This window comes from Cebus imitator, unplaced genomic scaffold (assembly GCF_001604975.1).
Source record: "Cebus imitator isolate Cc_AM_T3 unplaced genomic scaffold, Cebus_imitator-1.0 Scaffold122, whole genome shotgun sequence".
NCBI classification, from domain to species: domain Eukaryota; kingdom Metazoa; phylum Chordata; class Mammalia; order Primates; family Cebidae; genus Cebus; species Cebus imitator.
In genome coordinates this window covers 287,547-314,042 of record NW_016107437.1, presented here as the reverse complement: position 1 = coordinate 314,042, position 26,496 = coordinate 287,547, and the positions used below count along the sequence as shown (strand labels likewise).

The 26,496-nt window shown below is 46.7% G+C and overlaps 1 protein-coding gene across 1 annotated transcript in view; it reads left to right on the top strand.

The window, feature by feature from the left end:
- The window catches only part of XYLT1 (xylosyltransferase 1), a 375,167-nt gene that overhangs the window by 195,798 nt on the left and 152,873 nt on the right, over positions 1-26,496 (top strand). Inside the window, exon 3 of the mRNA XM_017539936.2 lies at positions 24,113-24,623. Coding sequence (XP_017395425.1) covers positions 24,113-24,623 — 511 coding nt within the window. The remainder of the gene's footprint in view (positions 1-24,112; positions 24,624-26,496) is intronic.

Genomic DNA, 26,496 nt, shown 5'->3' with positions numbered 1-26,496 from the left:
AAAAAAAAAAAAAAAAAAAAAAAAAAAAAAAAGAGATGGCCGGCCAGCTTCCCTTTGTGTCTTTCTGAGTGACTATGACTGCCTCTGGCCTTCAGAGTTTTAAGCTCCTGACAGATATTAAAGAACAATTCACTTATTACAGCTAAACAGAAAAGCATATGGAAAAAACAAACTGTATTAACATCTGCTGCCTGGGCTCCATCTGCTCCCGTTGGCTTGGCTTTGCCTCCAGACGTGCCAGCCTGTCAGTTTTCCAGGGCCAGCTCCTTCTTCCTTCCAAGCGAGGACGGGACATGCCCCTTCGTTTCCATCCACTCATACTTGACGACTGGGAATTTCTTAGGCATTCTGGAAATGTGGGGCTCTGCATGCAATATGGGAAGTTTGGAGGTGATGAGCCCTAGACTTTATACTCTGAACGGGCTGCTTACGAGCTGTGTGACTTGGGGCAAGTGACTTACCATGCCTGTGCGTCAGTTTCATTGTCTGTGAAGAGGGGTTAGCAATAGTAGCTATATCTAAGGATCTTTGCAAGGATGAAATAATGTAATGCATGTTAAGCCCTTGCAACAGGGGCATATAGTAAGTATCTAGTAAATATTCTTGCTTTTACTAAAAATATTCATGTATACACCCCATCCTGTGTTATAACTATTTTCCACAGTTGTATACTTTGTCCCTAAAATAGCTGACTGGACTTCATATGCAACCCCTGGGAGGTTGTCATTTTCACATTTATTCCATGAAAGACCCAGCTCCTTCTCCCGCATAGCCCCCCAGTGCGTGAGTTAGTGGTGGAAATGCTGGTGCCCTTCCTAGAACTGGGCCAACTCAGGGCAAGCCAGCCTTGTCTGCATTTAGCCTGCAGCCTCACCCTCCCACCTGAGCTGATTTTTGCCTCTGGCTAGCCAGGCAAACCAAATGTTGTTATTTTAGTATCTGGTCACCTGTCTGAAATAATTTCTAAAAATGTTTTCCCTCTGCTCACTTGCTTCCTGAAGCAGCCATGTCTTTAGAGCAAATGGACAGCTGTTACCCCCCACCCCCGCCATTGGAAAGGGCATTGTAGCACAGTCATTGGTGGCTACTTACTGGCCAGAAGGTGAGGGAGTGGGAGGCTGGGGTGAGGATCTTCAGTAAGGCATTTTACCTTCCCGTGCCTCAGTTTCTTCATTTTTGAAATGGGAGTCTGACTGTGTTTGCCTCCTAGTGCTGTCATGAAGTTTAAAAGAATTAGACCATGCAGGGTGCTTAAGAACAGTTCCCAGCATGTAGTAAGTGCTGCACTTAGTACTACCATCATTACTGGGAGGTAGAAGGTGGAGTTATTGGGGAGCTGTGGCCCGGAAGACAGCCAGGTTGGGGTGGGGTGAGGGGAAGTGTAGCTCACCCTGGATCTCTTCATCCATCTCCATTCTGGAAGACTGAGAGGAGGGAGGGAAGTTTCATTCCCCTGTAACGTAATCTCAGGTATGGCCCCTAGACCTATAGACCCCTAGAGCATCTGCATGATAGGGACCAGAGGGACTGACCAGTTCCATGTGTTTCCAGGAAGTGTCTGTGGCCCACGGTGGCACCCAAGGTAATTTGAAGGGGCTCCATGGACATTAAATAACTTTGAATTATCCAGGGAGGACATGACTGCCTTTTCTTTTCTTTCCTTTTTTTTTTTTTTTTAGAGTTTCCCTCTTGTTGCCCAAGCTGGAGTGCAATGGAGCGATCTTGGTCACCGCAACCTCTGCCTCCCAGGTTCAAGCAATTCTTCTGCCTCAGCCTCCCAAGTAGCTGGAATTACAGACAAGCGCCTCTGAACCAGGCTAATTTTTTGTATCTTTAGTAGAGACGGGATTTCTCCATGTTGGTCAGGCTGGTCTCGAACTCCCGACCTTAGGTGATCCACCTGCTTCCCCTCCCAAAGTGCTAGGATTAAGGCATAAGCCACCACACCCGGCGTACTGCCTTTTCCATGCTCCTGCAATCTCTTGGATTAAACCAATAGAAAGTCTCAGCACGGTGCTGATGTGTCCTTAACACCTCGCCAGTACTTACACATTTCTCTGTGCAACAAAGAAAGGGCTCTCTGGGCTCAGAGCCTTAGCCTGGCAACTTCATCTGCCTGGGGTTGAATAGCACTGTTCCTTTTTCCTTCTTGTCGAATTTTAGGAATAGAGACCATTATTTATTTTTAACAACATAAATGTTTATGTTTAAATGTGACCCGAGTAAAATTACCCAGTGAAAGGAAGAAGCATTACAAAGCACTGCCCTCATCTAGCACACTGAGTTTATAGATGAGGGGAGCAGGGTCCACAGAGTGCCATGGAGCCAAGCAGTCACAACCCCGCGTGCGACTAGGCACTGGGGCCCCGATGCCTACCTCCAGCTCTGGTACTGTCCATCTGCCATTCCCCTGGACGGGTTTTCTGTAATCGCAGCTACTTGGGAGGCTGAGACAGGAGAATCGCTTGAACCCGGGAGGCAGAGGTTGCAGTGAGCCGAGATTGCACCACTGCATTCCAGCCTGGGCGAAAGAACAAAACTCCATCTCAAAAAAAAAAAAAAAAGGGTGGAGGGAGGAGGAGATGGGTCAGAAATGCTAATAATATTGAATGACACATGCAAACACAAAGGAGATATTTAGAGCATGGTGTCCTTTTGTCTAGCTTAAAAATACACAAAACAACACTATACATTTTATGCGGACACATACATATTAAATAAAAATATAGATGCATGAATGTGAAGGATAGAAGTGGCCTCTAGGTTGAGAGATGGTGGTTGAAAGCTGGGAGGAACTTCGGCTGTCTCTGCAAAGTCTAATTTATTTAAAGAATTGAATAAAACATAACAATTAGTACATGGAGGGACGTTGTATTATTTTTCTGTATTTTTTAGTATGTTTTGAATTATTTCATGAATCTAGATAGTATTGGAAATTTTTATACCGTATTTTTAATAGAAAAACATTAAAGTATGTTTCAGAAAATAGTAAAAACAAAACAAAATTTGGCCACCTCCGTTCTTGAGAAGATAAATAGCTTTTCACTAATTTTTTTTTTTTCCCAGACAAAGTGTTGCTCTGTTGCCTAGGCTGGAGTGCAGTGGTGCAATTTTGTCTCACTACAAACTCTGCCTCTTGGGTTCAAGCAATTCTTCTGCCTCAGCCTTCCGAGTAGCTGGGACTACAGGCGCCTGCCACCATGCCTGGATAATTTTTGTGTTACTAGTAGAGAAGGGGGTTCACCATGTTGGCCAGGCTGGTCTCAAACTCCTGACCTCAAGTGATCCACCTGCCTCGGCCTCCCAAAGTGCTGGGATTATAGGTGTGAGTCACTGCACCCAGTCTGAATAGCTTTTTAGGTGGCCCTGGCCATGAGCAGGATGTTGATTGCAGAGTGATGGAGAGTGGTTAAGCGATGGGAGAAGGGCGAACAGAGGGACAGAAAGAGAACAGACCCAGAGGAGGAGACAGGCTGACATCCAGGGGGTCTGCATCTGCTGAGGTCCCTGGCAATGTCACAAAAGATTGTGCTGGGCAGAGGGCAAGGGTACCCTCTGCCTGACTTCTTGAGGACTTGCAGGATCTTATTGTCCCATAACTGCTGGTGTGGCCACATTTTGCTTTGGCCGTCATTAATACAGGAAGGAGGAGGCCTGGCCTGACTCTCCTGGTCATCTTTGGCCGTCTTGCTGGAAGCCATCAATGACCCAAAGATGGATCAAGCCGGGCACTGAAGAAGTTGACCCCTCAGCCCATTCTCTGCACCAAGAGTGAGCCCAGGGTGTATCCAGAACGGCACTCAATAAATTGTTAGCCAGTTTTCTAGATGTTTCATTCCTAAAAAGGGACAGCTCATTTCCAGCCTGCGACTGGAGGGTGCTGTGTTGGGGAGGGACTATGATCTGGGCTTTTGGTTCAGGTGCTGTGGCTTGAATCCCTGATCTGTGTGGCCTTGAAGAAGTGTCTTCACCTCTCTGAGCCTCTGTTTACTCATGTGTTAAAAAAGTACATACTACTGTTAACGATAATACTAGTAACCGCTACAGTTTCAGTACAAGTTCCAGGCCTCGTCCTAAGTGTTTCCCAGCATACACCTAACTTAATTCTCATTTTAGCTCCGTGAGCTGGTTACAGCTAGGAAACCTGCTCAAAGTTGCACAGCTTCAAAATGGTACAGCTAAGCTGGGGACCCAGGTAGTCTGGCTTTAGCATTCATGCCCCTGATTGCTGTGCCATGCTGCCTCTTGAGAGGGCTGTGAAGAGGATTCGATTTTAAAAGGCACAGGAGGGCTGGGCACGTTGGGTCACGCCTGTAATCCCAGCACTTTGGGAGGCTGAGACTGGCAGATCATGAGGTCAGGAGTTCAAGACCAGCCTGGCCAACATGGTGAAACCCTGTCTCTACTAAAAATACAAAAATTAGCCAAGTGTGGTGGCGCATGCCTGTAATCCCAGCTACTCAGGAGGCTGAGACAGGAGAGTCACTTGAACCCGGGAGGCGGAGGTTGCGATGAGCCAAGATTGCACCATTACACTCCAGCCTGGGCAACAAGAATGAAACTCCATCTCAAANAAAAAAAAAAAAAAAAAAAATCTTCTCCACCAAAGATAAATAGGAGGACGAAACAAGAGAATTGTGCAAAATCTTGGGTAAACAGTAGGTGCTGTCATATGGAGCTTGTCTCTGATGGGATGATGTGAAGTTAGAAGTGTGGAGCTCTGTTCCCATGAAGCTGGGAAAGTTAGCAGAAAGTTGCATGATTGCAATGATTTTGATTTAGTAGACAGTGTGGAAGTCCCCGTCTCGCGTTGTCAAACTCCTCTTAAGTGAAAAGCCTTAATAGGAATGCTCCTTTAAAGGAAGAGTTGGTGACCCGTCTGCAGCAGTGAAGAACTTCTTGGAGATACAGCCCGGAAGCCGCCCAGTTCCACTATCTAGGTGCAGCTGCCGGTTGCTCTCTGCCAAGTTCACGGCAAGAGCCATCTAGTGGCCTGAACAACTGTGGTCCCCCGGGTCTTTGGGAACCACCTTGTGCTGAGGGTTTCCTGGGTCCTTTGAGGACTAAAGGGAGTTTGGTATCTGAATCCAGCCAGACTTCAGAAGTGTGGGCACGGCTGGCTGGTCACACCAGAAAAGGTGCCACTGTTCAGCCTCTTGAATAAGGAATGTCTCCAGTACCAGACTGTCTCCCCAGCCTGAATGATAAATGTTCCCTGGGAGGAGCCTCCCTCTTTAGAACGTGGCAGGGTGGGCAGGAGGAGGTGGAAACAAAGCTTTCACCTGTCAGCCAGGCAGCCGGCCTCTCTTGCTGGCTGCTCTTCTCACTTGCAAAACTCTCCTGGGCGGGACAACCCTGGCTAGTAAACCTGCTGAGATAACGGCTGTGAGCCTCAGTTCCCACATCTATAAAATGGGTGGGTAATACAAAAGAACAAAATCAGGTCCTTTGCAGCAACACGGATGCAGCTGGGGGCCATTATCCTAAGCAAATTAAAGTAGGAACAGAAGACTACTTAACACATGTTCTCCCTTGCAAGTGGAAGCTAAACATTGAGTACACATGCACATAAAGACGGCAACAGTAGGGCAGATGTGGTGGCTCATGCCTATAGTCCCAGCACTTCAGGAGGCCGAGGCAGGTGGACCATCTGAGGTCAGGAGTTTGAGACCAGCCTAGCCAACAAGGCGAAACACCGTCTCTACTAAAGGATAGTGTTTCGTGCCTGTAATCCCAGCTACTCTGGAGGCGGAGGCAGGAGAATCTCTTGAACCTGGGAGGCAGAGGATGCAGTGATCTGAGATTGCGCCACTGCACTTCAGTCTGGGTGACAGAGTGAAACTTTGTATGGAAAAAAAAAAAAAAAAAGATGGCAACAGTAGACACTGAGAACTTCTAGAGGGGGCAAGGGTTAGAAAACTAACCATCGGGCACTATGCTCACTACCTGGGTGATGTGCTCAGTCAACCCCATAATTCAGCATCACACAATATACACATGCAGCAGACCTGCAGAGATATCCCCAGAATCTAAAATAGAAGTTGATACTCTAAAAACAGTTAGATAAAAATAAGTAAGAGATACCCAACATTGCAATATAATCTGTTGACTGAGTTATTGATAGGGTGGTTGCCTCATTCTATTAAAATGTAGGCTCCATAGGAGCAGGCATCTGTCTGTCTTATTCACAGACATATCCCCAGCACCGAAGATGTACTTGGCAGTCAGTAAATATCTGTGAATGAATGCATGAAAGGTTGTTTCAGGAGTTTGCGTGAAATGATGTGGATAACTGCTACCTTTTATTAACTGCTAACTATTCTGAACTGTGTTTTTACACTGGTTAAGCTAACATACCTTTTTAGCCCTATGAGATTTCCATACTATAGATGTTTAACGTAGGAGGAAAGCAAGGCTCAGAGACGGTAACCGACTTTCCCTAGGTCACACAGCTGGGAAGTGGTAGAGCTGGATTTCAGATCCTCAAGAGTGACTCCAGGGCAGGCATTTGTAACAACTTCATCGGATGGTGCCCAGCGTGTGTTGGTAGCAGGTCATGATTTCTATGGCCTCCTCCTTGCTGTGAACAGTTCAAGAACTGGACATTGGATATATTGCATCCAAAGGGAGTGACGAGAGTTTCCTTCTGGTTGATGACAGTGCATGCAAAAGTTGGTAGCGATGAGGTGTTCACATATCCACCCTGAAACTCGATAGAAAATGTCAGGACCCATTGAACTGCATGGCCAGCATGGATACGTTATATCTTGTGAACAGCAGTCCTCGGTCCAGGATGCAGAAATCATTTTCCAAAAGCCTGGGCATAGGCACTGCTGTCGCTTTGATTCCTGTGGCCTTCCAGTAGACACGGGGCGTCCTGCAGGCCGTGCCAACCTCAGGTATAAACAGGAAGTGCCAGTGGGGTGCCCGCAGCTTGCAGAGAGCAGACCTTCAAGATGGCAGCGTCCTTCAGGAACTTGGCCAGTGAAAACTTGCTGGGAAGCCCCTGTCCCCCGTAGGCTGGGCCAAGGCAAACACATGCTCATAAAGGAGATTTAGGGGGTGACAGCAGCATATTCATTTGTACCTCTGCATAGTAAAAATAATTTATTAGCAGCGGTTGGGGAGCTCAGTTCTGAAATCACATGGATGGCAATATTAGGAGCCTATTTCTTTCAGTCTGTCCCCATCCCAAATGGCTCCGGCTTTCAGATGATAGAAATTAATTGGGTTTGTGTGTGTGTATATGCGTCTGTATTTATTTATTTACAGGCGCCTCTCCTTATTTATGTCTCTGGCTCCGTGAGCATTTCCATTTCTTTAGAGGCCCTGCGGTAATGAGCTTACAAGTGAGCCATTCATTACCCACTTGTGGCAGGGTGTGTGTAGGGGGGAAGGGGGCCCACACAGGCAAAGGATGAGTTTGAAAACTGATGTCTTTCATCAGCAGGAGACCCATTTGTCTCCTTAAGTGCCCTATCGCAGAGAGGACCTGGATCGGAGAATGTTGGGAAAGATGATGGTTAGGTCAAGGCGGGCTTCCTTGGAGTCGAGAGAGACAGAGAAGGTGTATGGGGAAGTAAAACCAGGGGACAAATAGCATCTTGAGGTTTGGGGCTTTCAGGAGTGGAGGGCATGGTACCAACTTGGAAATGAATCTCAAATAGCAAAGGTAGAGTTATCACAGAGGTAACTCAGAGAATCACAGGCAGCCAGGCAGGAGGACTTTACACCAGGAACCCAGGCTTTTTAGATAACTCTCTGCTTCCCGACTCTTCCCTGTCCCCACCCCAGGCAAAGATCAGCTCAAAGTGATTGCTTTCCTCCAGGGCCTTCCATGGAAGTGGTGTTGCCTCCTAGAGGGGCTTTTGGAAACCTGGGGGGCACAGACTCAAGGGTAGTTGTTAACAGCCCACAGGAGCAAGAGCATAAGTTTTAGAATCAGGCTGTGTGATTTGAGGCAAATTACTTAACCTCTCTGTGCCTACATACTTTAACCTGTAAAATGTGAATACTAATAGCACCTACCCAATAGCGTTGCTCTGGGAAGGTTGGTTGGTTTGTTTTACAAATGGAGTCTCCCTCTGTTGCTTAGGCTGGAGTGCAGTGGTGCAATCTCGGCTCACTACAACCTCCACCCCCCAGATTCAAGCAATTCTGCCTCAGCCTCCCAAGTAGCTGGGATTTCAGGCACACACCACAGCACCCAGCTAATTTTTGTATTTTCAGTAGAGATGGGGTTTCACCACGTTGGGCAGGCTGGTCTTGAACTCCCGACCTCAAGTAATTTGCCCACCTCGCCCTCCCAAAGTGCTGGGATTACAGGTGTGAGCCTCTGTGCCTGGCCCTGCTCTGGGAGTTTTGTTTTGTTTTGTTTTGTTTGTTTTGAGACGGAGTTTCGCTCTTGTTACCCAGGCTGGAGTGCGATGGCGCGATCTCGGCTCACCACAACCTCCGCCTCCTGGGTTCAGGCAATTCTCCTGCCTCAGCCTCCTGAGTAGCTGGGATTACAGGCACTTGCCACCATGCCCAGCTAATTTTTTGTAGTTTTAGTAGAGACGGGGTTTCACCATGTTGACCAGGATGGTCTCGATCTCTTGACCTCGTGATCCACCCGCCTTGGCCTCCCACAGTGCTGGGATTACAGGCGTGAGCCACTGCGCCCGGCCTGCTCTGGGAGTTTTAAAGATGTTATATGTAAAGTGTGTAGCTCAGTTCTTAGAATAAATGCTCCGTGTTAGCTGTGATCATTGTTACTCTAAAGGAAGAGGCGGGCTGGCCCTCTCACCACACCTTTCCACGAGCTTTGCCCTTGCCTGGAAAGCTCGTTTTTCTTTTTTCTGTCTTGCTCCTTTCTGCTCCAGATGAGGCCGGAAAGCTGCTTTCTGTGTGAAATCTCCTCCACTCTCCCTGGACCTTAGACCATGTGAGGCTCCACATTCTTGATGAAACTGAAACCCTGAACATACCCATCCCTGCCACTCCCTTTTGGTCCTGTATTAAAATAACTTACATACATACCCACTTTCCTCCCTTGTCTCCGCATTCCACCAACAGCAGGAAGCATACTTGAGTTCCTCTATCTTTTTTGCCTGCCCTGCCTGTCAGGGAGTAGACACCCAGATAAAGTTTGTGGGATGAATAAACCAGTGATTCCAACCCTAGCAGACCCTGCCCCACTCAGTGTCACAAATCTTTTTTTTTTTTTTTGGACATAGTTTTGCTCTCGTTGCCAGGCTGGAGTGCAGTGGTGCAATCTTGGCTTACTGCACCCTCCACCTCCCGGGTTCAAGCAATTCTCCTGCCTCAGTCTCTCCAGTAGCCGGGATTACAGGCATGTGCCACCATGCCTGGCTAATTTTGTATTTAGTAGCGATGGGGTTTCTCCATGTCGGTCAGGCTGGTCTTGAACTCCTGACCTCAGGTGATCTGCCTGCCTCAGCCTCCCACAGTGCTGGGATTACAGGTGTGAGCCACCCTGTCCAGCTATCACAAGTCTTTTAAAACATTCCTTTTACCCATCTGGGAATGAAATCCAGACTTACTCTAACCTACTTAAACACCCACACCTCTAAAACGATCAATAGACTGCTAAAAATAGTATGAGGAAGAAATACATGACAGCAATTTATAAACAGATAATACATTTGATTATTTAAATGATGATGCCTATAATCCCAGCACTTTGGGAGGCCAAGGCAAGTGGATCACTTGAGGTCAGATATTTGATACCAGCCTGGCCAACATGGCGAAACCCCATCCCTACTAAAAATACAAAAATTAGCTGAGCGTGGTGACGCACATCTGTAATTCCAGCTACTCAGGATGCTGAGGCAGGAGAATCACTTGAACCCAGGAGGTAGAAGTTGCAGTGAGCCGAGATTGTCCCACTGTACTCCAGTCTGGACAACAGAGCAAGACCCTGTCACAAAAGTAAATAAGTAATATATATAAATGATGGATGCAACAGTATTAGCACTTCTCAATTCTTTCAGTTTTTTTTTTTGTTTGTTTGTTTTATTTTAAAAGACAGATTCTCACTCTGTTGCCCAGACTGGAGTGCAGTGGCGTGATCTCGGCTCATTGCAACCTCTGCCTACTGGGTTCAAGCGATTCTTTTGCCTCAGCCTCCTGGGTAGCTGGGATTACAGGCACCTACCACCACAACTGGCTAATTTTTGTATTTTCAGTAGAGGCAGGGTTTCACCATGTTAGCCAGGCTGGTCTCGATCTCCTGAACTCCAGTGATCAGCCCACCTTGGCCTCACAAAGTTCTGGGATTACAGGCATAAGCCACTGTGCCTGGCACTCTTCTCAGCTTTTGACATGCACATGAATCGCTCAGAGATGCCGTTAGCATGTTATAGCTGACGTTTGTTTCCTGACTCCTCTGGTCCAGGCTGGGCCTGAGATTCCGCACATCTGACATGTTCCTAGGTGATGCAGATGCTGCTGGCCAATGGTCCACACTTTGGTTGCAAAGGGCTGGAGGATATGTGAAGAGGTCAGCCACTGCGTGTTGAGTCAGCGAGAATTCCGTAGTTACAAATGCAAGTGGGGAATGGATGTGTGTGTTGGTGACTCACAGCCACAGCTTGTGTGGCCTTAGATGATGTAATTTTCTGAAACTGTGGTCAAACTAAATGGTGTAAAATCTCTTCTTGAGTGAAACAGTAGTTACTTTCCTAGGAAATTCATCTACATTAAAACCGTTCATAATAATGTTGTGTCATATGTAAATATAAGTTAGGCCCCTGGCCGGGATAATTATAAATGAGTTGTTTAACCACAGGACATCTGAGGACACTCAGAAGTTATACAGGACGTGGAGCAGTTCTTCAACATCCAGCCATGCGTGTTCCCCTGTGCTGCTCGGTTCCTGATGTTCTCCCACCCACTCATTGTCAGGAGCATCCCCCAATCATTGTGATAGCCAGAAATGCCACCGCACACTTCCAGAACACCCTACTAGGGACAGTGCTACCTCCATTAAAGACTCTGGGATGCGGCTGGGTGCAGTGGCTCACGTCTGTAATCCCAGCACTTTGGGAGGCCGAGGCAGGCAGATCATGAGGTCAAGAGATCAAGACCATCCTGACCAACATGGTGAAACCCACCCTGTCTCTATTAAAAATACAAAAATTAGATGGGTGTGGTGGTGCACGCCTGTAGTCCCAGCTACTCGGGAGGCTGAGGCAGAAGAATCTCTTGAACCCCAAAGGCGGTGTTTGCAGTGAGCCAGGGTATTGCCACTGCACTCCAGCTAGACTCCGTCTCAAAAAAAAAAAGACTCTGCAATACATGTAATTCTTGGGGTTCTGAGATCTCAGAGGCAAAGCTCACGGGTAGAGGGTCTACTGGAAGAGCTTGTGTCATTGGTAGGGAGCAGTGTCACTGCGTGCAGACATGACAGAGGTCTAAGAGGACACTGGTTGGGACAGATGAGGGCCATGGTGGTCCACAGAGCAGATGCCCCTTCTAGAGACTGCAGGGCCACTCCTGAGCCCCAAGACCATTGTCATGCATAGAAATCTAAGCTCAGTGTTATCAGCTCCCTAATGTTTCCAGAAAGAGCAGAGGTCCAAAATTCTAGGTGAAATCTCTAGATTCTTCAGTGTGGGCCGAAATTGAGAGTTAAATGAATGGAAACAGTCTACAGAGCTAACCAGACCCCTGTGTGCCTGAAGGAGCCATTGGTCCCAGTGTGGCTTCTGATTCAATTAAGAGACATGGCTGGCCATGGTGGCTCAATGCCTGTAATCCCAGCACTTTGGGAGGCCGAGGCAGGCAGATCACTTGAGGTCAGGAGTTCGAGAGCAGCTTGGCCAACATGGTGAAACTGCGTCTCTACTAAAAATACAAAAATTAGCCGGACATGGTGGTGTGTGCCTGTAATCCCAGCTACTTGGGAGGCTGAGGTGGGAGGATTTCTTGAAACTGGGAGGCTGAGGTTGCAGTGAGCCAAGATCGTACCACTGCATTCTAGCCTGGGTGACAAAGGGAGACTGTCTCAAAACAAAAAACACAAAACAAAAAACAAAATAACAGATATGCCATCAACTTAAGGACTCTCCACTGCCCGAACGAATGTGCTTCTCTGCTATCGTGTCACCCTTGCCTAGCGGGGACCCTCACTTCTCCCACCTTCCCCATGCAACTTCCACCTCTCCTTGGCGCAGTCCTGCTAGCCTCCTCCCTCTCCCCCCTCTGGAACACCCTTCCCTGGTTACCTCTGCCCCTTTCTCCAGCCAGCTCTATTCATGCCAGCTTCTCTCTCCTAGTCTGACCACTCTGGCTGGATGCCAGGAGCTGTTTCTGTTTGAAAATCAGGGAAAGGCTGTTTCTGGATGGGAACAGGATTTCTGGATGGGAACAGCTGAGATCAGCCAGCATGGGCCCTTGCTTGGGCCTGGTTCTCAGCAGGGATCAGGGGTGGGGTGGTGATTTTGCCCCACCCCTACTCCAGAGGACATTTGCTAATGGTGTGGAGAAGTTCTTGGTTGTAACAGGGGCACGTGACTGGCGTCTGGTGGGTGAAGGTCACAGATCCTGCTAGATACCCTACAGTGTACAAGGCAGCCCCTACAACAAAGACTGATCCAGCCCCAAATGTCAACAGCGCTGTCCTTGAGAAACCCTGCCTGTAAGGTAGGCAGAAGGCGTTATTATTGAAGCAAGTCTCTGTTGTTCACATTCTGTCTTTCTCTGTGCCTGTTTCCCTGTGTCTCTCTCTCTCTGTCTCTTTTCACCACACCCCCTTCTTTCTCTGCATCTTTGGGTATTGTGGCCATAACTGTGGAATAACGGAATTGAATGCTGTAATTAATTACAGGCAAACCGTGCCCAAGTAGTAACAAAGAAGATGCCAGGCTTCGGGACACTTTACAGCAGTTAGGAGGCCGCTCCCCATAGAACAGCCCTTCTGTGCATAGAACATTTTCTTCCAAAACAGACATGGTGGTTAACATTTCTGGAAGGTTCTGCTCTCTCTCCTCTTGGGTCTGGGTTTGCAACCTCACGTTGTCTCTGGAGCCTGACTCCTGCATGTCACTTCTGACCCTGCCTCTTACCCACCGAACGACCTTGAGCGAGCCTCGCTCAGCCTCAGTTGCCCCATTTGAAGTGGCACTTACTTTTTCTGCAGAGAGCCAGATGTTGGCTTTTCTGGACATGCGGTGTCTGTCATAGCTCCTCCACTCTGCCATCCTAGCACAAAAGCACGACCTTCAACGCATGCACGAATGGGTGTGGCTGTGTTCTAGAAGAACTTTATTGACACAGTTGTACAGTGTTTTTCTGACCCCTGACCTACTTTTTGAGATAATTTGGAGGAATGAATAACGATGCCAAGCCAAGGGCTTAGCTCTGTGCCTGGCACGTAATCAGCACATAGTCAACAATAGCTGATGTTTGTTTCTTCTTTTCATTCTGTTTTCTCTTGTGTTCCCTTCCTTTTCCTCTTTTTCTCCTCTGCCATATTGCGTCCTCGGCTGTGTGTCCCTGTCCTACATAGCTGTCTCTTATGCGGATAGGGAAGGAGCGAGAAGATGCCCGTTGAGGTCTTTCCCTGCCACCTGCCCACAGTCCCCTGGGTGCTTTGAGCACCGTGACACTCACTGTCATGTCCCCCTGGCTGGGGTTGAGAAGAGGAAGTGGGTTGAGGCAGGGGCTGGACTCTGAGCACGCCTCGCTGGGCTCTTCAGTTTTAACCCCAAGGACTTAGCCTTGCAGGCTTGAGGTCCAGGCTGCGTGACCTTGGACAGCATCAAACATAAACAAAGCCAGACCGTATGCAAGTAGTAAGGACAGATTTATTTAGTAATGCCTGTTGCAGTAGAGAAAAGAGTCCAGCATGGAACTGAACGCAACTCGGATTTGTTCAGAGGTTACTGGGTATTTTAAAGGGAGAAGGAGGGAGGTGGGAGGGAGGGAAGGGAGATGAGGTCAGTGGAGTCAGGGAGGTGAAGAATTACCAAAAGCAGGTGGTCTGTGTGAGACCCACCTGGGTTTGCTAACTGATGTTCATGAAGTTTGGTTCCTGCTGTCTTACAGAGGCTGGGAGATGAGACCCTGTCTAGAGGTGTTTGCTAGCACAAACAGTAAATTATTTTGGCAGCCTTGAGTTTTCTAAAGCAGTTACTTTAAGCAGGAGTGGGGGTCATCCTCAGGGATGTGGCCTTGAGCTGTTAAAAACTGTTGGTGTTTCAGGCATGGAAGCTCACGCTTGCAATCCCAGCACTTTAGAAAGCCGAGGATTGCCTGAGCCCAGGAGTTTGAGACCAGCCTGGGCAACATAGCAAGGTCTTGTCTCGACAAAAACTTTAAAAAGCTGGGTGTAGTGGTGAAAGCCTGCGTCGTCCCAGCTACTCAGGAGGCTAATCAGGAGGATTGCTTGAACTCGGGAGGTTGAGGCTGCAGTGAGCCATGATCATACCACTGCGCTCCAACCTGGGCAACCAAATGAGACCTGTCTCGAAAAATAATAAATAAATAAATAAAAAGGGGAAAAAAACCGATGTTAGTGTTTCACTCAAGTCTTTATAGGCAAAGGCTGAGGCCCAGTAGAGAAAGGGGGCGGAGGAGGCTAGCTGGAGTTTGGTCAAGGAGCAACTTAAAACGCCAGGTTATTCTTCCTCTCTGATAATGATTTGGGACTTCAGAGTCCTGGATTCTTCTCTCTGTATAAAAGTATTTATCAGTCAACTTTGATTTCTGTTTGTTCTGTGTGTATTTATTGTGTATGGAAGTAAAAGACAGATCTAAAGGCTTGGAATACAGCAAACCAGCCAACGTAAAAGAATCCTAAACTTTTAATAATCAGGAGATATTTCTGATTGTACCTATGTATTATGTCAGCAGTTCTCACACTTAGTCTCCGGATTCCCTAATACTCTCAAACATTATTGAGGATCCCCAAAGAGCTTTGGTTTAGGTAGGTTCTATCAAATATTTCCTTTATAGTGACATTTAAACTAAGGCATTCAGCTGGGCCCAGTGGCTCACGCCTGTAATCCCAGCATTTTGGGAGGCCAAGGAGGGCAGATCACAAGGTCAGGAGATTGAGATCATCCTGACTAACACGGTGAAACCCCATCTCTACTAAAAAAAAAATTTTAACAATTAGCCGGGAATGGTGGCACACACCTATAGTCCTAGCTACTCAGGAGGCTGAGGCAGGAGAATTGCTTGAACCCAGGAGGCAGAGGTTGCAGTGAGCCGAGATCACACCATTGCACTCCAGCCCGGGCGACAGAGCGAGACCCTGTCGTTCATTCATAAATAAATAAATTAAATAAATGGCATTCTTAAAATGTTTATTAATTCACTTAAAACAGTTATAATAACCTATTTTTTGTGTATATAAACAACATTTGTAAAAAAAAAATATGCTAATTTTTCCCCCAAGCAAAACAAATTTAGGGAGAAGGGAGGTATTGTTTTACATTCCTTGCAGATCTGCATAACACCTGGCTTAATAGACAGCTGGATTCTCACGTTGGCTTCTGATTTCTCTTGCAGTATCACGTGTTGTATAGCCTCTTGAAAAGACCACCGTACACTCATGAGAGAATAAGCAAGAAAGGAAAATAACATCTTTATATTATGGTGAAAATAGTTGGTCATTGAAGATCCCCTGAGAAGGCCTCAGGGACCCCCAGCAGTTCCCAGACCACACACTTTAATAACCACTTTACTAAGTCACCATTGCAAGCATTAATTCTATTTTAATAAATTATACCTAATATTTATTGAGTTCTCAGTATTAAGCTAAGTGTTTTACATGCATTGACTCTTAATTCTCATAACAGGCTCATTAGGTTGGGTACTAATTATTGTCCCCATTTTACAGAGAAGGAAACTGAGGCAGATAAAGTTAGGCACTGCACCCGGGGCCACACAGTGAGCAAAGGGATGGATCCAGATTTCAACCCACTGTACCTCAACATCCTGCCTTTCCAAAACGACTCAGCCCTGCTCATCAGGTGACAAGGCGCTAGCTCAGAATATCGTCCTGTTGCCGCTCATGTGTTTAACATATATCCAGTCTCTCACCCAGTGTTTTGTTAAATACAATTATATGTGTGACATATTAGTTAATCCCCACCTTATCTTTGCAAAGTAGGTCTTCTCACCCCTTTCTTTTGTAGATGAGAAAATCGAGGCTCTGAGAGGTTCAACCTCTTGCCCTCCATCTCAGAGTTAAGGAGCAGAGACTGGATTCCAACCCAGCCCTGTCAGAATCCCTCCTTCCCGCCTCACCCTGTGCTGTGTTTTGCACTGCATTAACATGATGCTATTTTGCAAAGGGCTTCTTATTTAGGTTCTGCTAAAGCAGGGCCTGCCCGTGTCTAACGTGGTCCATGGGTTTCTAAGTGCTGGCTAGCCCAGCCACCTTTTGTGCATGCAAATGAGCTGGGCAAGGGGCCTCTGTTAGGTCTATTTGCATTGGCAGCCTGGGTAATTGCATGTCCTAATTGGTACAGCCACGCACACTGAGCTTCCACCATTTGCCTACCCTGGCACAGAGGTCCTTTTGGAAGCAGGTGCAGGCTTCTCCCGCTTTGTTCCTCCCAGTGGCCTTGGTAGCCTTGGTGATTGGAATGAAGCCTCGGACACAAAGTTCAACAGCAAACAGCTACCCAGCCGGCTGTGCGTGTACATGACAGAAAAGGAAGCCGTAAAGTGGTCACGATGAGTGCGTGGGACGGGCGCCCTCATGTCTGAACAGTGCATCTGCCTGGGGTTTCCCTTTGGCCCTGTCCCTATTCCTAACAGCTGTGGAGAGGCAGTGGGATGTTGAAAGGCATGGCCTCCAGACCTAGACAGCCTGGGTTCAACTCCTGGCTCCTCTGTTTCCTAGGTGTGTGGCTTTACTCACTTAACCTCCCTGAACCTTAATGTTTCAGTCTGAAAAATGGGTAGATAATAAAACATCTTCTTTATCAGCTCGTCATGGAGATTAAATACATTAGTACATACCACAGGCTTGGAACATAACCTAAGACGTAAACGTTAAGAAACACCACGTGCTGTCACCTATATGTGGGTAAGGGGAACATCACATAGTGGGGCCTGTTTGGGGGTGGATAGTTAGGGGAGGGATATCTGGGGGAGGGGCTCGGAGAGGGATAGCTGGGGGTGGGGGGATGGGGAGGGGTTAGCATTAGGAAAATTACCTAATGCAGATGACGGGGTGATGGATGCAGCAAAGCCCCATGGTATGTGTATACCTATATAACAAACCTGCATGTTCTGCACATGTACCCAAGAACCTAAAGTATAATAAATAAATAAGAAATACATGTTTCTTAAGCATTTTACACGTGTCAGGTGCTATCTCCCATACTTGATCGATTCAGTCCCTGGGAGGTAGATGCCATTTTCATCTCTCCGGGAGGGATAAGGAAATTGAGGCAAAGAGAGGAGAAATGTTCTGTCCCAGCTTGAAGAACCCTGGCAAATGGAGAAGGGAGGAATCAAACTCACTTCTTCCTGAGTCCAGACCTCTGAATCTCAGTGTCCTGGTCGAGACAATGATGGAGGGATAAACCTGGGAGGAGACAGGATACTCTTTGGAGGTTCCTTCTTGTCCTCAGTTCCTTGTCTCTTAATGGCCATCAAATTGTTGTTTCAATGAGCTGAAGTGGCATAATTTTGTTCATAGATTAGATTGATCGATGACTAACTCAGAGAATGGTTAGTAACACGCATTTGGGACATGTCATTTTACAGATAAGAAAATTGGACATTGGTTCATGCAATACTAGTACCCAGGTCTTCCCCCTCCCTGCCTGGTGCTCTTTCTACATAAACAATAAGCAACGTTTATCTTGACGTGGATAGTTTAAAAATCAGAGCAACACACCTCCACCCCTTAGAAATGGGAGCAAGGGGCCAGGATTCAGTAGACTCATTCTGAACCAAGAGAACCTGGGGAAAAATGGAAGCAGACCCATGTGTCTCTGCAACAGCAGCGTGGGTCAGGTAACCTGCCTCTCAGAGCCATGTTGTGTTTAGCATATTTCTACCTGATTGAAATTGGCTCTAAACATGCCCAAGGTTGAATGGCAATGGAGGACGTTATTGCATTTAATTATTTCCCTGGAATAAAAATGGATTCTAGCAGCAGCTTAGAGGTATGGCAGCAGCGGAGCAATTAAAGTTTTAGAGCTTGCACGCAAACATTTGAATGTGCAATCATTGTAATAAGTACATTAAAATAAGTCAAAGGGTTGCATTCGCATAAATAACTCAAGGTGAGAGAGTTGGATTGGTTAAGAGTAAAGAAGTTGATCACAATTGAGAAATAATAACCAATCTGTCCTCTAGGTGGAGACTTTCAAGGGAGAGAGAGTGTTAATTGGTAGAGTTCTGCAGCCTGGTTTGCTGCTCATTCTTCTTCCGACTTGGGTGGTGGGCATGTTCTAGTAGTTTTGCATATACTCTTCCTCATTGAAATACCCAAGACGTGAGGTTTGTTTTTTGTTCTCTTTTTTTTTCGAGACGGAGTCTCGCTCTGTCACCCAGGCTGGAGTGCAGTGGCGCGATCTCTGCTCACTGCCACCTCCGCCTCCTGGGTTCAAACCACTGTCCTGCCTCAGCCTCCCGAGTAGCTGGGACTACAGGTGCGTGCCACCACGCCCGGCTAATTTTTTTGCATTTTTAGTAGAGAGAGGGTTTCACTGTGTTAGCCAGGATGGTCTCCATCTCCTGACCTCATGATCTGCCTGCCTTGGCCTCCCAAAGTGCTACGGTTAGAGGCATGAGCCGCTGCACCCAGCGTGGGGCAGTCATTATCATCCCCATGAATGCCAAGGAGTTATCATCCCAATGTTCCAAATGAGTGAACTGAAGCACAGAGGGTTTGAGTCACTTCCTTACTAGCAGTGTGGCCTCCGTCAAGTTATTTCACCTCTCTCTGCATTAGTTTCCTGCCCTTAAGGAAGGAGGGACTAATACCATCTGGCTTAATGAGTTTTCAAGAAGACTCAAAGGGCACAGAGCATGGGCCACTTGGGTGCTGGGCATATGATGGTTGTCTTTTATGGATCTGCCTGAAGACCTCCCAAGGCTGGTTTTGTGAAGGGAAGGGATCCTAGGTTTGGCTTTCTGGATCTTGAGTCTCCAGGGAAAGGACAGAAAAGGCAAGATCTGTTTGCCCCTTGGCAGTCAGTTGAAGAGTTAAGGGGAACACGAAATTATATGGCACGTCCATCCTTGCATGGCTGGATAAAGAAAATGTGGCGTATCTATACAACAGATTTTAGTCAGCCTTGGAAAAGAAGAAAATGTTACAACATGCAGCAACCTGGGTGAACTCCGAGGACATTATGCTAACTGAAATAAACAAGTCACAGAAGGACAGATACTACATGTATTTATTCCCCTTCTACCAGCTATTGAAAACAGTCAGAATCCTAGAACCTGAGAGTGGAATAGCGGTTGACAGGGGCTGGTGGATTGGGGATGAGAGTGGGGAGGTGCTGATAGACAGACCTAAAGTCTCAATCATGCATGCACGATGAAGAAGCCATAGAGATCTGTGCAGTACTGTAGTCAACACTATGGTGGTATATGTAACAATATACAACAGTTTGCTGTACTGTTGCATATAGTACTATATTTGACTATAGTTGCATAGTCAATAATACTTAAAAATTAGTTTGGAGGGCTGATCTCATGTTAAGTGTTTTATCACAGTAAAATAATATTTTTAAAACGAAAAAATGGGCCAGGTATGGTGGCTCACGCCTGTAATCTCAGCACTTTTGGAGGCTGAGGTGTATGCATCACCTGAGGTCGGGAGTTCAAGACCAGCCTGGCCAACATGGTGAAACCCCATCTCTACAAAAAACACAAAAATTTGCTGAAGTTGGTGGCAGGCACCTGTAATCCTACCTACTGAGGAGGCTGAGGCAGGAGAATCACTTAAACCCAGGAGGCAGAGGTTGCAGTGAGCTGAGATCGAGCCATTGCACTCCAGCCCGGGTGACGAGCAAAACTCCATCTCAAAACAAAACAAAAACAATGAGCTGGGGAGAATATAGAGAGAACTCATCAGTCACTAAAGAAAATGCCAGTGATGCCGAGGGACAGGAGTTCTCAGGCCTTTGATTCTCACTGACTGTTCCTCTGTCTGACTTTTCTGGAAGTGATCTACTATCTCAGCTTTTTATTCTAGAAGACAAAATATTTCCCTTCCCTCTTATACTCACATTCTTTGATTTCCCGTGGCAGCTGAGTAGCATCTGGGGCCAGGCAAAAGTTCACAGGGCCACTGCAATCTAATCATTGCCATTGTGGTGGCCTCTCCTGAATAGACAGTGGGTAGTAATCATGAGTTCTGTTAGAATCAGTGATGGTGCCTGGTCCTGATACTACACATTGGCCAGAGGCATTGGCCGTTCTCTGTCAGATTAGCTTCATTGGCCATGGGGGGTGGAGAGAGATGATCTCAGTGTTGTCTGCGTCTGGTTTTGCTTTGTGAACTTCAGCCAGAATGTGATGGAGAACAGGAGTTTTTGAAATGGGGGTCGTGGAGGTTTTCTGCTGTGGGGCGGGGAACCTTGCAGATTGTGAGGAAAAAGAAGAGCCCAAGAGTAACACTTAGGACGTGTCTGAGGAGAAAATGAGGATGCCCATCTGGGCAATTACTCCCAGCCATCTAGACATTTCTAGAAAGTTCTAGAAAATGGACTAATTTGTGTGGGAGTCATCGAATGGATTTTCTGTCTGTTGGAGGGAGAAAAAAAAATTGGCTCCTGTATCTGAGGCAGCTCAAAGGAAGAAAGCAGATCAGGTTAGCTCCTGGAATAGTCAAAATAAGCTAGACCATGCTGCAGTAACAAAGATCCCCCACATCTCAGTGATTCAAAGTAGCAGGGGTCAATTTCTGCACACTGAGGATTGGTGGAGTCTCTGCCCCACATGGGCCTCACTCAGGGATGCATGACCTCCTCCAGGAGTGTAGCTGGACATTGTGGTATCCAGGGACTGACACCATCTGGCTTCCAGTCCCTGCTCCTGACCATAGCATGTTTCTTGTCTGTGTCTATTGTGCAAGGCATAGGGACATACAGTCCTAATGTGTGCCTAGAAGGAATGGAATGGAAATGATTTTTCATAGCTCTATTGAATGCCTCTCTTGCTCCATCCAGCTCCATCCCGACAGAGACTAATATGAGCAAAGAAGGTGATACCCATTCCACTGCCCTCATGGAGAAGGGGAACTGAATGCTGCTTGGTTTACCTCTCAGCAAAACACAGGGGGCGTGATACAGCAGCAGGTTTTAGAATCAGGCAGATGCAAGTTCTTTGCCTCCCCCAGATGAACTTGCGGAAATTACTTAACATCCCCAACTTTCTTTTCCACCCTTTTCTGTAAGATGGGAGAACAGTAGTGCCTACCCTGGAACTCATTGCTGGAAGTTAAGTGAGATACCACATCTAAGGGCTTAGCATGGCATCTAGCATATGATCCATATGGAAGAATGTATCATAACAAGCATTGGTTCCTCGTTCTGCAAAATGGCAAGGAGAATATATCCAGTTGTCAGTACCCAATAAGGAATACCTGTATAACTTATTATGGTGCCTGGCTTGTGGCAAGAGCTCAGAAAATGTGTCTGAGAGGCTGCTTGGGACTCGTAAGGGCCTCTGGATAGAAAAAAAGGAAAAGAGGAACATCAGCAGGGTTTTTTTTTTAGCTTACAAGAATGTACTCTAGCCACCCACTAAAGGGGATTTTTTGAGGTCTCTGTGGGAAGGTAAGAAAGACCAGAACCAGAAGGCCCTCATTTATAGATCAGGATGTAACAGCAGTTACTGCGTACAACCAGTAGCTGCCCTGTGACCCAATATGGACTGATCAGCTCCTTCTTCTCAGTTCTCTTTCCTTCTTCCTGCCTTGTTACCTTCCAGCTCCTGCAGCCTCAAACTCCAAGTGCTTTTTGGCTGTTGCTTACTCTCTCGCCGTGACTTCCTGCAACACAATAGTCCACTGGACGGCCTGAAAATTGCAATTTGAAGGTCACACACCTGTAGCAGATTCATTTAGCTGGGTGGGAGGGGCCAGATCTTGTGGTACAACGTCAGGTTGCACTGCTTGAGGGTTGTAGTAAGGATCATACAATGTATTGGAAGTGGATAGTGTCCCTGGCAGCTCAGAGTGTAGGGTCTGTGATCTGCCTGGTCTGAACTCCAGCTTTACCACCAGCTAGCTGGGTGAGCCTCAGTAAGTCAGTTCTTCTTGTGTGCTGTTTTCCATTTGAAAATTGAAAGTCATACCAATACTCAGCTTACAGAGTGGCCACAAGATGTTTTAGTGTCAGTACAGCCTCCACCAAATAGACATTCATGCTTACTACTAGGAGCAATGGAGCAGAGGCTAGAGGGGCATCGTCTTGTTTTTGTTGTTGTTGTTGAGATACAGTTTTATTCTGTCACCCAGGCTGGAGTGCAGTGGCGCAGTCTGAGCTCACTGTAACCTCCACCTCCCAGGTTCAAGCTATTGTCCTGCCTCAGGCTTCTGAGTAGCTGGGACTACAGGCACACGACACCATGCCTAGCTTTTTTTTTTTTTTTTTTTGTATTATTGATAGACATGGGGTTTTGCCATGTTGACCAGGCTGGTCTTGAACTCCTGACCTCAAGTGAACCACCTGCCTTGGCCTCCCGAAGTACTGAGATTACAGGTGTGAGCCACCATACCTGGCCCTATTGGCACCTTCCTCTCCATGAACCATGTGTGGATGGTGAAGACAGAAGCAGCTAACCCCTCCCCAGAGGAGGAGACCTTTTAACTCACACTCCAGTAGAGCAGGGGTCTGCATACCTTTTCTTAAAGGGCTGGATAGAAATACTTTAGGCTTTTCAGACTAGACAGTTTCTGTTGCAACTATTCCCTCTGCTGTTGTAGCAGGAAAGCAGCCATAGACGATAGGCAAATGGACAGGTGTGGCTGTGTTCCAATAAAACTTTATTTGTAAAAACCCCAGGCAGTTGTTTGCTGACCTGCTTGTGTGGAAGCCTTGCTGAGTGTCAGCTCCTTGGGCACCACTGCAGCTCCGCTGTTCAGTCCACTATACCTTTTTCCATGGGAGCTGGTAAAAGGCATATTTCAGCCCTCCTTAAAAGGAAACCTAGCAGGGATGCTGCTCATTGTCCCTGTGTTTCCATAGCAACAAGGGCAGATATGGGGAGTGATTACTGTTCTGTGTGGTATCAGAGGTCAGGGCCTGTGTTCTGGGACACTGGATATGCTTTCAAATTCACGCCTTAGGAATGAGCTTCATGTAGAAGCAACATGTTCCAGAAACAACTTGAGGTGTTGGTTGAATGGTGCGTTTGATCATTCCACTGATCAAAATAACCAGGACTCACTTACCCTTAGAGGAGCTGAATTTGGGGTCCAGCTGTTCTGGAAACATCCGTGCCATGCATGGTCTCCAGAATGACTCCTGATCTTTCTGTTGACCCCAGGTGACTTCATTTCTGGTCCAGGTGTAAACATTAAGAGCCAAAACTCAAGCACAAGGGTGTTACAACTTTGTGTAAGGTTTATTCTGCAAAGGCTGCATTTCTGTAAAAAAAAAAAGTTGCTGGTTTCTTTCCCGCAGAATTTACAGCAGCTTGGTCTGATTTCTCTTATGGGCATAGATACATGGGCACGTCCTGATATAATATCCTACTAATATGTTTCCCTTTGTAACTTTATTATGTCATTTCTGACCCTTAAGTAAACTATCACCGCACTTTCCACTGGAATTTAAACAGGAAGCTGGAACAAAATGTTTGTTACCCAGTAGCCAAGACAGTCAAGGAAAGGAACTGACTTGAAAAGATGTGGTTAATAAGAAGCATTGAGTTTCCCAGTCATGGCACTTTAGAGCTTAAAAAAGCCTTAGTTTCTAGTTGGAACATCTCGTATTTCCATATGGGGAAACTGAGGTTCAGAGAGAAACATCTTACCACAGGTTAAACCAGTAGCAAAAGCAGGATGTGAAACGGCGGCCCAGCCTTCCAAGCCCACGTGACTCATTCTTCAAAGGCCAGTCGACTTAGCACGATGGCTCAGTCAGGTTTCACTTCTGTTTCTCTCCCTCTTCTCCAGGATGGCTACTTTTCTCACCGGCCGAAAGAAAAAGTGCGAACAGATAGCAACAACGAGAACTCTGTCCCCAAAGACTTTGAGAATGTCGACAACAGCAACTTCGCACCCAGGACTCAAAAGCAGAAGCACCAGCCTGAGTTGGCAAAGAAGCCACCGAGTAGGCAGAAGGAGCTTTTGAAAAGGAAGCTGGAACAGCAGGAGAAAGGAAAAGGACATGCATTCCCCAGGAGAGGCCCCAGTGAGGCGCTACCTCCCGGGGACAGAGCCGCAGCCAACAGCAGCCGCGGAAAGGATGTGTCCAGACTGCCGCATGCCAGGAAAACTGGGGGCAGCTCCCCTGAGACCAAGTATGACCAGCCCCCCAAGTGTGACATCTCCGGCAAGGAAGCCATCTCTGCCCTGTCCCGTGCCAAGTCCAAGCACTGCCGCCAGGAGATCGGGGAGACCTACTGCCGCCACAAGTTGGGGCTGCTGATGCCTGAGAAGGTGACTCGGTTCTGCCACCTGGAGGGTAAGTTCCAGCCCTGGTGGCTCAGACAGTCAGGTGTCTCCTGGCCACTTCCTCCTCCTGCCCAGCCCCCTTCTGTTCACCTTCTCAGACCTTCTGAGAAAGGCCACCCTATTTTCCACACCCCAGATGAGCATGCGAGATCCCATTTGTTCATGTCCTCCCTGGATGTTGAAGTCTTGTATCAGAAAAGTTTTGCAAAATCAGATGACCTTTTGTAAGTGCTTTAACCCACTGCCTTGACAGCAAAGGATGAAATGATAGTGAAATCGGGAGCTGATGTGAAGTTTGCAGGAGCCAAGATCGCTGTACTGATATGGCGTGGTTTCTCTTTCTGCAGAATATTGGGATTAGAATTGACATGAATATTATTGTAATTGGTTATGATTTGAAAGGTTTCTAATTGGTTGTGTTAACTGGGAGGCTCTGTAACTTTCCATTTTCCTTCCTTGAAAATTTCTTTCCCTCTTCCCTTCCTTCTTTTTCTTCCTCATTTGCTTCCTGTTTCCCTCCTTTCCTTCCCTTTCCTTTATTTTCTCCTTTTGTCTCCCTTCCTTCCTCATTTTCTTCCTGTTTTCTTTCTTCCTTCCCTTCTTTTCTTCCGTTTTTCTCTTCTCATTTCCTTCCTTATTTTCCTCTTTTCCTCCTTCCTTCTTTTCTATTTCCTTTCTTTCTTATTTTAATTTTCTTTCTCTCTTCTTTCTATTCCTTCTTCTTTCACTCCTTACTAGAAAGGCCTCTGAGAGAACTCTTCATTCACTTGGTTCCCTGGGCAGGTGAGAACATGAGGCTCGTAGAGGGGAAGAGACTTTTGCCAGGTCACCCAGTTCATTAGAGGTGTTTTTTCTTTTAAATGTGTGCCTCTGTGTTCACCGCTGGTCACTGAGTAGAGGATTTAGATCAGGTGGGAGGTGGCCACCTACACGAAATGCACAGAAAGAGGGCTGAATGGATGCACAGCAAACCTTCCTTATGATCCTCATCTGCAGGGACAGGGTGGCAACAGGGACAACTTCAACAAGTGTATCTATATTATTTTAGTTTCTGGCAGCAAGCATGAGTCTGTGCAATACTTTTATATCTGTTCTTTTTGTTTGTTTTGTTTTTTTGTTAGGTTTTTTTTTTTTTTTTTTTTTTTTTTTTTTTTTTTTTTTTTTTTTTTTTTTTTTTTTTTTTTGAGACAGAATCTCTCTCGACAATCTCACTCTGTCACCCAGGCTGGAGTGCAGTGGCACCATCTCAGATCCCTTCAACCTTCACCTCTGAAGTTGAAGGGATTCTCCCACCTCAGCCTACCAAGTAGATGGGACTACAGGTGCCTGCCACCATGCCCGGCTAATTTTTGTATTTTTAGTAGAGATAGGGTTCCCATTTCACCATGTGGACCAGATTGTTCTCGAACTCCTGACCTCTAATGATCCACACACCTCGGCCTCCCAAAATGCTGGGATTATAGGAATAAGCCATGGATGGTATCTGGCCTACACAAAACTTTGAAATAGAAAGATTCAGAAAGAAAAGCGTCCTTTCTCCCTTGCAGTTTCACCCTTGTCTAAGTGGTCCAGGTGGTTTCTTGATTAGATTTAGCACACAGAGTGTAGCAGTAATTAAGTGGAGTGCACCGTTTCCAGAATCTTTTGTTAACCTGTGCCTGGCAGAGAAGTTTTGGAGGCCTGAGTTGAATGCCCTTCCATGAACATAATATTGAGCTCCTTCTGTATGTCGGGGATAGCATATTTGTTTTGTGAAGGGCCAGATCTTAAGAATTTGAGGCTTGGATTCATTCTCTTCGTCGCGTTCGGGTACGCCTATCAAACGTAGATTAGGTCTTTTCACATAGTCCCACATTTCTTGGAGACTTTGTTCATTCCTTTTT